Source organism: Homalodisca vitripennis, chromosome 5 (genome assembly GCF_021130785.1).
Source record: "Homalodisca vitripennis isolate AUS2020 chromosome 5, UT_GWSS_2.1, whole genome shotgun sequence".
In the NCBI taxonomy this organism is placed as follows: Eukaryota; Metazoa; Arthropoda; class Insecta; order Hemiptera; family Cicadellidae; genus Homalodisca; species Homalodisca vitripennis.
This window is the reverse complement of record NC_060211.1, coordinates 104,926,159-104,941,491: the sequence shown is the minus strand read 5'-3', so window position 1 is coordinate 104,941,491 and position 15,333 is coordinate 104,926,159. Positions and strand designations below refer to the sequence as shown.

Sequence of the window (15,333 nt, the reverse complement as noted above, 5' to 3'; positions counted from 1 at the left end):
TGTACTCTCAGTAAAGAAAATCAACTGCATTAAGAAATTATTTACAATGAGCCCAATAGACTTGCAATTGATATAATTTTATATAACAATGATATAAAATGGTTTGCCAGGTAAAGTAGAATTTATATGCAAGCAAGTATACATAAATAAATGTATGTGTGTTTAGAAACAGTTAATTTAGTAATGAAAATAAGAACACTCACACACTCGCAATCAGTACACTAGCAAATTTAGGATGCTCACAGGATTTACATAAATTTCAGTCTATCAACCTGTTGGTTTCTTCTCTACCCTATATCTGGGACCGACCATTCTCCAGTCAGTTTTTTTTTAAGAATCTTGTTTTATTTATTTGGTAGAGTATTTGTTTGAGATATTTTATATTAATGAAATATGTGCTTAATATTGCATTGGATCAGCTAACTCTTTTAACACTCCAAGGAAGCCACGCCCATTGATCTCTATAATATTCCATAAGCATACTTAACATTTACTAAAAATATTAATTAAAAATCTGAAAACATAATTATTTAATTGTAGGCTGTATCCAAGACATGTCAAAATTTGAATAACAATTACAAAATAATTAAATCCACCAAAAAAACAGAAATGAACCAAGTAAATGTGGTAGCTGCCCAAAATTCCACATGAGTCAAAAACATAAAGCTTCAGAACTCAATATAAAGAATATCTTCCAAAAAAAGTCTCAGCCTTAAAAGTTTTTCTCAACATCTAATATACTTTATGAAAACCACGAATATAAGTATGTAAAAGAAGACGTAACATTAATTAAACACGCAACCAAAAGCTGTAGTATTTTGCTAATTATCGGAGATTTATTATGTTCAATCACCGGTCGTTGCTGAATCCAAAGTTGCTGCCCCTGGAAATCTACTGCCCTAGGTCCAAACCAGTAGCAGGTAGGTCATTATTATAAATACGGCACTGGCTACACGGATGATATTCATTCTTAACTTTGATTTCAAAAAACAACACAAATTAATGTGACTTTTTTAAGTTAATATTTGCATGCACACACACACACACACACACACATACACATACTAGTTAGGTATACAAATCCTAATATCCAATATTACTAATTCTGGGTTCTACAACTTTTCTTATAACTATTTTTTTTTCACACATGAAAGTGTTGGTAGTTTTTCAATGTAGTGTAAATTTATTTTATTTCAAATATATGGTATAGGCATTTACAATATTCAAGGTACATTTTTACTTGTGGTAAATAGCAATTATACCTGTACTCAAACCATGCTCATAGTTCAGTATCGTTATGATGATTTATCTATAACAGCTGACAGACAGTACAACATATAATTTGCAGCATATTTTTGAAGTGAAAACTTCTTTAGGCGCGTTGAGCGTTTTGGTAGAGGGTAAAATCCTCGGTTCGCGTCACTGACATGCTAATGATACTAACCTGCATGAAAAAGTCAGTCTCGCTGTGTTTTTTAACCGTAGACTTGGCCGCGGACTACTAACCTGCATGAAAAAGTCAGTCTCGCTGTGTTAAAACTGTCCCGGCGGAGTATGAAAACAGACAGACTGCGAAAATCAGTGACCTTTACGGCTTCCTCTCGCGATTTAAAAGTGAAGCCAATGTCGTACAATTCTGTAAGATGCGTCAAATTAAAGCTCTTAATATTGGCAATCTATTGGTTACATTTTTAAATATTAAAAAAATTTCGAAATAATTTTGATTATTGTTTACATTTTACATAGCGTTTACAATGACAAGAAAAAAGTAGTAAGCGAGGATTTTTTTTATTTTTTGGTCAGACAAAATTTGTCAGCGAGAAAGTTGTGTGAAAATAGATGAATATTTTTTTTGTAATTTATCATTTTTTTATTGGAAGTTTAGTTTAGCCTGTAGTAGCGTATGAAGTGATGAGTGAACGTTTCTGCCGGAACTGTAGTTGGCGCATTGGCTCACTGATACCGTATTAACTCAATAAATTAGTTTATTGTGCAATAAAAATACCTTTACGAAAGAACCAAGTTAATTTAACTAATTTATTAGTTTTAAAAATATTGTGGGTTTAATTGTTATTGCAATTATATACTTTATCCGTAGCAATAACTGTATTATTTACAACGGTGATCAACTCACTGTTGTTCACTCGGTGTTTACTCACTTATAAATGAATAATGAAAACAACGAATATATTTTTAAACATTTTTGAATATTTGTATTTAAAATTTAGCATTATTGATTTTAATTATGTTTTTAATATTTAACCTCTTCATCATGAAATGAGTATTATTACGGTATAAGATTTATCTTACTAGCGTGGTAAAATATATTTCTAGTTATTTGATCATATTTTTTCGTGGATTTTAAAATTGGAAAATTAAAAACGCGTCACATTTACAATTACAGATGTACTGCTACTATAACGTATTGTTAATTACTCTCAACTTAATAGTTCCGTTTTCACTTCTATCGGCAGTCCCACGACTGCTACTGTTTTTTTTTTTTTTAATAAAGACTACGTGCAACCCGTACGTATGGATTGAGAAATACAATTAAAGCCAGCCCCATTACTAGATTTCCCACGCTTCGAGCGAGAGGGACGGCGAGTAATGGCAATGAACCATCACAAATTTGTTATGTGGAAAAGTTATCAATACCATGCCTCCTCTATCAAATCCCATGTTAATGTCTGTATAAGTTTGTCTTAAACTGTAACCCTAAAGTGTGTCTAATATTGTATTAAAGTCTTTGTTACAAGGAGCAACATAACATTAAAATCATCAAACAAAATATATTAATATTTGTTGATTTATATTTGTTTAATCTGCGTTTGTACATTGTTACAAAAGTTATTTATCAATGACTTATATATATTTATGTTGTACTGTGTGTATGAAAATTCAAAATTAGATAATAAAAGTAACAAAACATCATGCTTTGTAAATATTTAACAAAAAGTGTATATTCTCTATGTTTATATTTGTTCATCGTCGCATAATGCATCTGACGCGTCTGTGCGTGGACATCAACGAATTAACTGTTAAAAAACATGATTACTTTTTTTATATGTAAAGATTAATTGTGTCGTATATACAGTAAATATATACTCTATAAATATGTAACATATATATGTATACGTACATATATAACATAGGTACATATATGTATACATCGGTTTAAATGTTAATACCTTTTCATCATGGTGGCATGGTATGAAATATTAAAATAGGTATACAATAAACATTATTTAAATAGTAAAAATACATTCCTATTCTCAAGTAAAACACATATATTCAGGAAGCCCATTTTATAATCTATAAATTCAAGGTAACATATTGTGGGAGAGTGCCCTCAGGTCGCAGCTTATCTGGGAGGTATCGAAAACTTCCAGATTTTACCATCAGTCATCCTAGATACGCATATACACACACACACATATATATATTTCTGTTTTATCATAAACTAATTTTCTACATATGAACAAACATACATATTGTATGAAAAGTCCTAAACCGTTTACATTGTACCACTTCTAGGAATGAATTCAGCTTTAAAATCATTATCTAACCTGAATTGGCACGTGCTGCAATTGTAGATATCAATGAACAGAAGGTAACTTTTGTGCCCTCCAATTTTGAAGCCTGGTTGCAACCTTTTAGTTCTTCATTTCGGATTCGATCGGATTCCTTAAAAAACAAATTAAATTATTGGCAATGAATATTATGGCTATAAAACCAGAAAAGGTGTAGGGAAGTCACATATCTCCTTGTCAACTTGGTGACGAAATAAATATAATATGTATGAATAATATATTATGAGCTTTATATTTCGGTCCAGTAGAAGCTCTCTCCTGAGGCTGAAATACTTGGCGGTTAAAAACTCAATAAACTGAAACTCCACTAAATATCACACAGTGACACCAACTCGTAATTTTTGTCATGTTAAAATACATGAGTCATGTAAGTCTACACAAAATTGAAAGTCACAAGTCTAAATATATACATTTAAATAATACAATCACATCATCCTGCTGAAGGTTTCCTTCTTCAATATTTTTTACATTTAAGACTCCGTCCTAGAGGTCTAACAAAACCTGTTGCATTATATGCTTTGTGTTTGAATTAAATGCTTGCCAAGTCTAGCCCATGACTATCAGCACATATAAACATTTTACCCCCATTACCTGATATATCAGAATTACTATCACAAAAACCACTATTTGAATTTTTAGTTTCTAGTACCTCAAATTGGTTAGGTGAAACAATGTGACTATTTTCTTCTTATTTATAACACCTCATTTATTTTTATTTGTTGTTTGACACACAAATCTAGATGATAATCTTGTTTTAGTGTACGTTTGTTCAATAAAATTAATGTAAACCCGCATGGGTTAACAAGTATTTCTTAAAGAACTATACAACAAACACTTTAGTATCCAAGATTTATTCAGCAACAAATTCAAACAATTCTGAAACAAGCTGTACATCAGAGAAAACAACCATCATCTCTAGATAGCAACATATGTCAATGCCAACAATAATCACCAATAAAAGAATTTTATCCGTCCACATACAATCAGTGCATTAAAACTGTGAGAATGGGTCTGGCCCGTAATCAGAGCTCATTTGTCTTGCTGGATAGTGGGGCTATCTGGATCTGAAGTCTTTGAACACTGAACTATTGGTGGAGAAATTTTTAAAACGTGTCTAGAAAAATCATGGGAGTTTTACTAAATTTTTGGGGGAATTTTTAGGAGTTTTTCTGTTTTTGTTGAGCAGAAAGATTGGTGGTAATTAATCGTAACAGCCACCTATACTGCTAATAGAAAACCTCTACTAGATTTTAACAATCAGAGTGTAGCTATAAAACAGAAATTTTTTGGCAGAATTGTTCATTTTCTTTAAGTAAAAATATAATTCATTAAAATAATGAAACATATTTAAAACCATCAGAAATACAACATTTACTATAACAAACAAAACATACCACCTGTATTACCAAATTTTCTTTGTATTTTTCATCTAAAAATTAGAAAGTTGTTAAATAAACACCTGTTTTTTACTAATATTAAATAAGTAAAATATAAATACAAATGTAATAAAAATATAATGTAGTAATATGTAATGTAACTCGACACAGACCTTGAGCAATCCTCTATGAGTCGCTAGCAGAACAGTATCCCATGTTATCTCTTCTTTATTTTCTGAGTTTTTATTAAGTAACGTTAAAATCTCTTTTCTTTGTAAGTATTCTAGAAGATCGCTACTCTTTTTCTGTAAAAAGCATATTCTTTAGCAACCAATATTAGTTAAACTCACATTTTGCATATCATTCATTCAATGTTGTACATTTCATACCAACAATTAAAAAAGCATGTCCTTAAATCTAAAAACGTAATGATAAAATGGCAAATAAGTTTTTTAAATTTCTTTATTATGAATCTGATATTCCGTATAAAATTTAAAACTTGCAGGATAAACAAAAAGAAGATATTTCTGAATTGCCTAAAATTTTACAAATTCTAAATACACTTATGATGTTGGAGGGATCTTGAGACCCAGTAATGTTATGTCATGTTGTCTTTACATGATGTCATCCCACTAATATTATAAATGCGAAAGTGTGAATGTTTGGAGGTTTGTCCTCGAATCACGCTGAAACTGCTATAAGGATTGTGCTGAAATTTGGAACAGGTATAGCTTTTGGTCTGAATTAACATTTAGAGTACTTTTTACCACCCATAACACATTCATTTCACCAAATAAAGTCGAAAATTTGTTTGTTTACATTCAAATGTTATGATAAGAACAAAACATAACATTTCATAATTCAAATTAAACTGGAACTAAACAGCTGTTGACAGCTATAATTCGACAAACTTTCTGAAACATCTGTTTACATTGCTAATGAAAATAAAAAGATAATGGCGGGCGACTTATTTTGCCAAAACACCAGGGATGAATTTAAACAACCAGAACAGACCCATATTGACCGCAGCAACCTTTTAGTTGTACGATACATTTTCGTCATTGGGATAAAAAGGCTAACTCTTATTGATACTGAAGCCATAGAAGAACTTCAATAAATTATAATGGAATGTGGGAGGGAAATAATAATCTTATAAAAACTGTTTCACTTTATGACTTCAGGATCCCAAACCTCTGTTCTTTAAACTTAAATCTAAATTGGATCAGGAGATTGGAATAGCTTTGAGTGACTATTGATTATCTCTAGACTGTTTATTATGTCATAGAAAAAGAATACATAGATATATTGTCCAGTTTTTCAACAAAAACTTGCGTGCGAAGTCGCGGGTAACGGCTAGTAATTTTATATTTTTACATGTTAAAGGATGCAAGATTGTTTTATGCATTTTATGTACATAAATGAAAATTATATTAACCTATAGACATTAATTCAAATCTAATAGATATATTTTATAATTCTAGGTATGTTTTTAAGTAAGAGTCACAAGAGTTTATGTACACTCAAAGATGCTCTGTATCAGCGTGTCACTGCAGTCAATATTTATGTATGTACACTAATTAGTGAATTATAGAGGTTCATATGTTTACTCCTAAGCACCTACCTACCAGTACTGTTCTGTGGTGATCTGTATCAGCGTGTCACTGCAGTCAATATTTATGTATGTACACTAACTAGTGAATTATAGAGGTTCATATGTTTACTCCTAAGCACCTACCTACCAGTACTAACTGTTCTGTGGTGATCTGTATCAGCGTGTCACTGCAGTCAATATTTATGTATGTACACTAATTAGTGAATTATAGACGGTTCATATGTTTACTCCTAAGCACCTACCTACCAGTACTAACTGTTCTGCGGTGATCTGTATCAGCGTGTCACTGCAGTCAATATTTATGTATGTACACTAATTAGTGAATTATAGACGGTTCATATGTTTACTCCTAAGCACCTACCTACCAGTACTAACTGTTCTGCGGTGATCTGTATCAGCGTGTCACTGCAGTCAATATTTATGTATGTACACTAACTAGTGAATTATAGACGGTTCATATGTTTACTCCTAAGCACCTACCTACCAGTACTGTTCTGTGGTGATCTGTATCAGCGTGTCACTGCAGTCAATATTTATGTATATACTCTAACTAGTGAATTATAGAGGTTCATATGTTTACTCCTAAGCACCTACCTACCAGTACTAACTGTTCTGTGGTGATCTGTATCAGCGTGTTACTGCAGTCAATATTTATGTATATACTCTAACTAGTGAATTATAGAGGTTCATATGTTTACTCCTAAGCACCTACCTACCAGTACTGTTCTGTGGTTATCTGTATCAGCGTGTCACTGCAGTCAATATTTATGTATATACTCTAACTAGTGAATTATAGAGGTTCATATGTTTACTCCTAAGCACCTACCTACCAGTACTAACTGTTCTGTGGTGATCTGTATCAGCGTGTCACTGCAGTCAATATTTATGTATATACTCTAACTAGTGAATTATAGAGGTTCATATGTTTACTCCTAAGCACCTACCTACCAGTACTAACTGTTCTGTGGTGATCTGTATCAGCGTGTTACTGCAGTCAATATTTATGTATATACTCTAACTAGTGAATTATAGAGGTTCATATGTTTACTCCTAAGCACCTACCTACCAGTACTAACTGTTCTGTGGTGATCTGTATCAGCGTGTCACTGCAGTCAATATTTATGTATGTACACTAACTAGTGAATTATAGAGGTTCATATGTTTACTCCTAAGCACCTACCTACCAGTACTAACTGTTCTGTGGTGATCTGTATCAGCGTGTTACTGCAGTCAATATTTATGTATATACTCTAACTAGAGAATTATTGACGGTTCATATGTTTACTCCTATCCACCTACCTACCAGTACTGTTCTGGGGTGATCTGTATTAGCGTGTCACTGCAGTCGATATTTATGTTTGTACTCTAACTAGAGAATTATTGACGGTTCATATGTTTACTCTTATGCACCTACCTACCAGTACTGTTCTGTGATCAGTATCAGCACGTCACTGCAGTCAATATTTATGTATGTACTCTAACTAGAGCAGTATTGACGATTCATGTTTACTCCTATGCACCTACCTACTATTACTGCTCTGGGGTGATCTGTATCAGTGTGTAACTGCAGTAAATATTTATGTATGTACTCTAACTAGAGAATTATTGACGGTTTATATGTTTACTCCTATGCACCTACCTACTAGTACTGCTCTGGGGTGATCAGTACCAGCACAACAATGCAGTCAATATTTATGTAAGTACTACATCTAGAGAAATATTGACAGTTCATATGTGTACTCCTATGCACCTGCCTACCTGTACTGTTATGAAATAATCTAAATCAGCATGTCACCACATTCAAGGTTTTTATATATCTAGAGAGGTATTAAAGATTATCTATCATATTAACTACTATACAACTAGGTAATTGGTACTGTTCTGGGATGGCTCTAAACAGTATGAAATCAAAAATCAGCTTGATAGTTTATATTGTTTCCAGGATTGGAATTTTGGATTCGCTCATCACAGCACTCTATATTGTACAAAAAGAAACAGTAAAATATTCTATACAAAATAAGACTTAAAATGATTTACCTTTCTTTCTGTTATTTTGTTTGAATCCAATAAATTGCAACAAATCCTTATTTCATTTTGAAGCTGCTCCATGTTCTAAAACAATAAAAGTAAAATGCAATATTTAACATCTTTGAAAAGTGGCAATCGTTTTACCAACAAAAATTTAAAATGTTAGATATTTAGTACAATAAGTTTTATTGCTTAAGGACATAAAATATATAAGTGACACCATATTTAATCGACTGTGTACTTTAGTTTGGTCTGATTAACATACTGAAGCCCAGTCTAATATAAGTATATAAACTGCTGGTCTCAAAAATATTTTTCTGTGAATTGGTTTTATTTAGCACTATAATTGCTGAATTATCTTAATTCTACGAATAAAAGTTATTTGTCTACAAAAAGTACTTGTGCGACAGTTATGATCTGTACTAATGTTGATGTCATGCCTTGTATTGATTTGGGTATGAAACTATTAATATAACATAATATATTGTTTAGGTACTATTATAATTGCTAAATATTTTAACTTTTAAACATTAATTGATTATTACACAAAGAGTAATACTACACCATCATTAGTACTAACTCATATCATTGACTCATAATGTCCAGTCATTGGTGATAAATCTTTGAATATTATTGCAATAACTTATAACATTAGGGACATAATTTTGTTATTCTCTATATTGGTTACAATATAATTCATGTAATAAAAACCATGTGCTACTACTAACAAGGGTAAACTTTACACATGAATTAAAAGAATTACGTAATAAGCTATTACATACCTAATATTCTAATGAAAAAGTACATCCTACTTAAAGTTTAGTTTCATACTGCACTTAATTCAAATTGACCTATTAAATAACTTCCCTCATTCTATATATATATATATATATATATATATATATATATATATATATATATATATATATATATATATATCTAATTTATGGTTGTAACTCCCACAAGAATAACAATCAAATACAACATCTCTTTTCACAAGTGTTACTCCAATAACTTGCTAGGCCTACTATACCTAGTCAGTTTTCAATATTTCCTTAAAAATAAAACACAATAAACAGCAGCAGTATTTTATATCGTTTATTGATGTATTTCATATTAATTTATTAAAATATTAATTACAAGTATGTAAGCAGGATATTAGGGTCCAGCTGCAGTTCCATACAGGGTTTCCAAAAAAACAATTGAGTAAAACATTGATTTAAAAAATATGTGTATATCAATACCTAGCATCAAACTAAGTCATGAAATAAATATTAAGCACTATAAAACAAAATAAGGCAGATTAAATTTTATATTTGTTTACATTGTATATACAAATTGAATATTACTATTGAAAATGGTTGTTAAAAACAATCATTTCCTTAATTATTATTTTATAAATATGTTATAAAAAGCAGTGAAACTAGATTTTTAATGTTTCAAGATCAAAATCTTTTTCAAAAAATAACAAAAGGTGATGCATGTAAGGAGGACATGAAGGTGACAGTCAAAGATGAAAACAAACATATTTTGACTAAAGACAACAAAAAAACCTGTAATTGCACTAAAAAAAAGGGATTTAACATCTAATTTTGCAGAAACCCTAGTAAAATGTCTCTATATAATAGAATTAAAATGATCTGATGAGAGTCCTCATTTCCTTTATAGCCATGAGGAATGTATATTCCAATAAGACAATAGGAGAAACAATAGGACTTTGGATCTGATTAATTCATATTGATGTTTTGTTTAGTGTAATAATAATTACCTTCACCTCTTTTGATATTTCTATTTGGTTGTTGTTGATAAAACAAGATTTAAATTATGTATTCATATGAATTATTTTAATAAAATATAGAAAGCTTTTGTTTGATTATTTTAGCTGATATGACAATATTTTATTAGCTTGATTTGATGGTCCAAATGCAACTGCAGCCAAACTCTCTTTAGGAAGGTTTTCAAACATCAGTAACAACATTATTGTGCTTGATAATTACAGAAGATTGTACACACAAAGAAATAAATTTACTGACAATAACATACACAATTTAAAAAAATACAAAACTAACAAATAAACTATGTAGGTAAGCACAATTTCATAGTATAACACCATTTGAAAATAATAATCTGGTTATCTCCTCTTCATCATAGACCAGTTTATACTGAATGGGTTGTGTCAAAACCTTAGAATGACTAACAAGTAGGCTAGGCTTCTTCTTTTAAGGAGTAATCTATTGCCACGCACTTAAGTCTCAAGGGCCTTTTGCGCGGCCCAGAAGTATACCATGAGGTCAGCCAATTAACAGTTTTATAAACCACTGAAAAAAATGAGCAGGTCCTCCTAGGGAAATTTACCATCCCTATCCAGACTATCAAAGATGGTGCAACGCTCCCTTGCTATTGTAGGACAATCAAAGTGTTCAGTAGTTTCCTCATTTCCTCACAATTTCCAGACATATTGTGATATCCTCTTGGATATCCTCCTGGAAGATATCAACTCTGAAAAGATGGTTCCCAGGTGCCCTTGACCCATAACTAAACCCACAACCTGAGAAAGTGATTGCAACACTAACCTACCCATTCTCAGCCATGGATGCAGTGTCTCATGTTCAGTGTGAACCCACTTCGGGACAGCCCTAAAGGATTCACATCTAGAAACAACACAGAATATTTTAGACTCCACCATGTCAGACACCGGTTTGCCAAGACACTTCCAAAAACCTCCTCATGACCAGCAGCCCAACAAACAGCCACATTGTTGACTACCACAGATTTGATAACAATCCCGGACAAGTTTGGAGTAGAACACACAAGAGTCCAACATTACCTGGCTATCTGTGAATATGCTAACTGTCTTACTCCTATACCGCAGACAAAGATTATCAAGAGCACATTCCATAATGGCTGTGACTTCTGCCTGATAAACTGTGGGATAAGGAACCATTGAGACCACCAGCTTCCTACATGGTCTCCCTCCCACAATGCCAGTGCCTGTGCCACTTTTTGTTTTAAAACCATCTGTACACCATTGAAGCTCTGTTGGTGTAAGATGTTTCTTTTCGCTCAGATCAAACATCCTGAGAAGATATTATGACCCTAGAGAGGTTTTTTAAAAGAAAATCTTTGAGGCTTCTGATCAGAGATCATGTGCAAAGCATCCCTCTGAATAAAAATGCTAATGCTAAGAGAGTAGTCACTAGTCCTGGCTACAACAAGAATGTCCAAGGAGGTAAAGTTGAAACAGCAGTTGAGAGCTGCATCCAGTGCATTTGGAAAAGCTCCAGTAATGCGAAATTTTTAAGCCATCCCTTAGATGCTAGCCCCCAAATATTAGTAAAGATCTAATCATAGAGACATAAAGACAGTACAGCTTCGGCTTGTGTCCCCAAATCCTCCAATCACGCATTTATATTGCATCAAGAACAATTTCCTTCCTGCGACAACCCTTTCCAGATGGGATCCCCAGTGAGACCCCTATCAAGGATGATGCCCTGATACTTGACTTAGACTTTAACTCTTTAAAACAGGCTAGGCTATTTAAAAAATATAATGTAAACACATTTAGGGATAGGTGGTAGTGGATATCAGCTGAATATTTACTAAAGGCTCATTCAAATACTGACTTAATAAAAGGCATTCATCTAAAATCAAATTCTCTTAATACAGTCCAATATTTTTTGTCAAGTCTTTTCAGTTAACTTGGCATGTGGTTAAATAGCCTAACTACAACATTAGAGAAACTGTCTGTTTATCTATCTAAATCAAAATTTTGCTTCTTAACTTGCCTTGGGTAAGTTATTTCAATTAGTGAGTTAAAGATAAATTAGCGGTAGAGACTCAAGATTCTCGAAATTTGAAACAAATAATTTGGGCTTACCAGCTACCAGTTTTGAATAACAGTGTTGTTTTGGTAAAATCTTATACAAAATCTCTTTATCTCTTATGTCTTTTTTTGGAAAAAAAGATGTATGTCTTATACAATATTGTATACAGTAATAAGCCTACTGTAAAACAAAAATAGAAAGCAATATATATTGATACATTACAGTATGCAGAACTCAGACTCCTGTAAACACACACTATATAAGAGTTATCAAAGTATTTAATAATTGCTACAAAACGTTTAGAAGCGGCTTTTGAAATTAAATTCACAGCTGTTTTTTGTTGTGAACAAATCATGTAGACAATTGTTGTTAATAATATGTGAATTGGTATACCAATATCCCTATACTAAAACCTATATCCCGATTTAAAAAAAGAGAGAGACATCAAGGCATGCTGTAGTACTTAAATTAGGCTATAGAGAAAGTAAGCCTAGATTACAAATGAAATACAAATCGTGAAAACTGATTAACCAAACTTGAAAAAATAGTGATAAACCAAACAAGATCTATTACTATCCAATTAAATATAATATTTGTATAACATATGGTCTAACAAATGATTTGTGAGTAGGCATCTAAGCCGAAATTCCATACTGGCTGCTAGATCGGGGCAGAGTATGACAAGCAGACCCGGTTTTAATTTCGATTAGTATAATCATTGATACATAATATTTGTGTATCAAATACTAAACTATCAATCGATATCAACATATCTATAGTCATAATAACAATCATGTTTGAAATTTAAATAATGAATTTAATATATACAGTGACAATCTCATAAACTATAATGGAACCATAACGATCAAACAATTAGAACAGGAAATAGGATAAATTTTTTTTAAGGGAGAGGCCGATCTCCTTTTATGCCTTATTCTGGCCATCCTCATGGGCCACTGACCTGTGCGAGGATCTTATCAAACAGAATAAGGGGGAAAGGCGATACAGTACAAGGTCGATGGTACTGATAAAAAGTGCAACGGTCACAGACAGGATTCGAACCTGCACTATCTCTAACTCTGACTCAAAGTCCAACGTCTTAGACCACTCGCCATCGGCACTCCTCAATGCTCATAATAATATCAAAACAATAACATAATAATGATTTACAACAGAGCATAGGAAATTTGTTGACTTATTTATATGTTTTCTTCTGGGTAGCAATGATTAACCGCTTTCAAGAAGTGGATGAAAGCATCATTTCCAGAAAACCGTATCTCTTTTTTGTACAAATACTCACAAAAGCAGATCTGCTGGTGTACCAATACCTCTCCCTGAGCTTTTGACTGTCTAAGTATTAGCCAGAAGCCAGGTCTAAAAAGTTGTTACAACAGTTGATGGTAAACGTACAAAACCACGTTCACTAACTCAAAATATGCCTTCCATATGTCTGTGACTATGGTTGTTCACATAATGGGTTTTTCGGTACCGGACCAACATATTAAACCCAAGAAAAATAGGTTTTATCACCTTTCAAAGCAATTAAGTTTTCTAAAGTATGTAAGTTAGTGAATCCAACAAAGTCACTTATTAATATCAAAATATTACATTTATTATATGTAAAAGTGTTTACGATATAGTTGAAATAGATATGTTAAATACAGGCTTACTGTCCAAATTAATTAATCAGTTCCAGTTGGATTGACTGGGATGATATAAATTGATAAAATTAATAAATTAGTATCGGTTGGTTATATTGATGGTTATAATTAAGTAATATATGTTGCCAATATCGATGTAACAAACTGGATCTGAAGTATGCTTATATTCTTATTACAATTCACTAGTTTGTATATCTCGAAACAGAGTGCAAAGTAAACCCAGAACTCTAGAATGGATAAAGAACGTGCATTTGCCACAAATGTTGTTTATCTTTACTTTAAAAACTTAATTATTATTCTAGGTCTATATCATGATCAGAAAATCTGTAACTTATTAGCCTACTTTTGGAAATGTTGGAACAAAGCATTGCCAAGACCCAGGTAAACAGAAGAAAAGCAGATTTATCACTTACGGAATTGTTTAAACAACATTCACCACCAGAATAATATTTATATAATAACGATACAAATAATCAAAATAAATAATTAGAGTAACGCCATTCTGTATTATACAAATGATGAAAGTCCACAACACAAACTCATAACCTTTTCTAATTCCCCCGCCATACCATACTAAACAACATAGATAGCAGAAGACAGCACAGAACATCCAGGCGTTAATTTTTTCAAGGTTGCCAACAGTATCTAATCATTTCATTCCGCGGCACATGTTAAACGCCTTAATTTTACCCGTTATTCAAATCAAATCCCCGCACAAATATTGCTATAACAAACACCATTCACTAGGCTACCACACTGTTTTAATTATGGGTTTTATGTCAATCAATAAGATAATTAATTATTTAAGAAAAACTGTATTCTACAATGGACTGAACTCTGGGAATAACTTTGGTAAGCACCAATACCTACCTACCTTTTTTTATAAGATAAAAATAATAGAAAGGCAGTCGTAGGACTGATCGACAGGAGTGCTTACTTCTTAACGAACTGACCTATAGACGGGATTTTAAATGAAAATCCATTTCTAGATAGACAAGAATTCGATGATGTTGTATGTTTGGCATGGCTGAGCGTTATTAAAACCTATTACTCAGACGGTTTGAGAATTTATTTTTGTATGATTGTCTATCTGCCCTTCACAGTACAACATGTCGTAGATGAAGTGAGGTAAAGATTAAAAGTTTTGAACGTAACTTCAGCGAACCCTATTACTCAACCTACGGTCTGGCATACTTCTGTCTTATTTAGACTATGATCTACCCGCAGGGGCCCTTGATAGTT

General features: G+C 32.2%; 1 protein-coding gene across 5 annotated transcripts in view; it reads right to left on the bottom strand.

The window, feature by feature from the left end:
* Positions 1-14,678, bottom strand: part of LOC124362635 (serine-protein kinase ATM) — a 132,802-nt gene extending 118,124 nt beyond the window's left edge. For all 5 annotated transcript variants that reach the window (XM_046817309.1, XM_046817310.1, XM_046817312.1 and 2 more), the window contains exons 1-4: positions 14,505-14,678; positions 8,616-8,690; positions 5,140-5,271; positions 3,567-3,684 (exon numbers count right to left, since the gene is read on the bottom strand). In XM_046817309.1, the coding sequence (XP_046673265.1) occupies positions 3,567-3,684; positions 5,140-5,271; positions 8,616-8,687 (322 nt within the window). In that variant the 5' untranslated portion in view covers positions 8,688-8,690; positions 14,505-14,678. The remainder of the gene's footprint in view (positions 1-3,566; positions 3,685-5,139; positions 5,272-8,615; positions 8,691-14,504) is intronic.
* Positions 14,679-15,333: the final 655 nt, after the last annotated feature.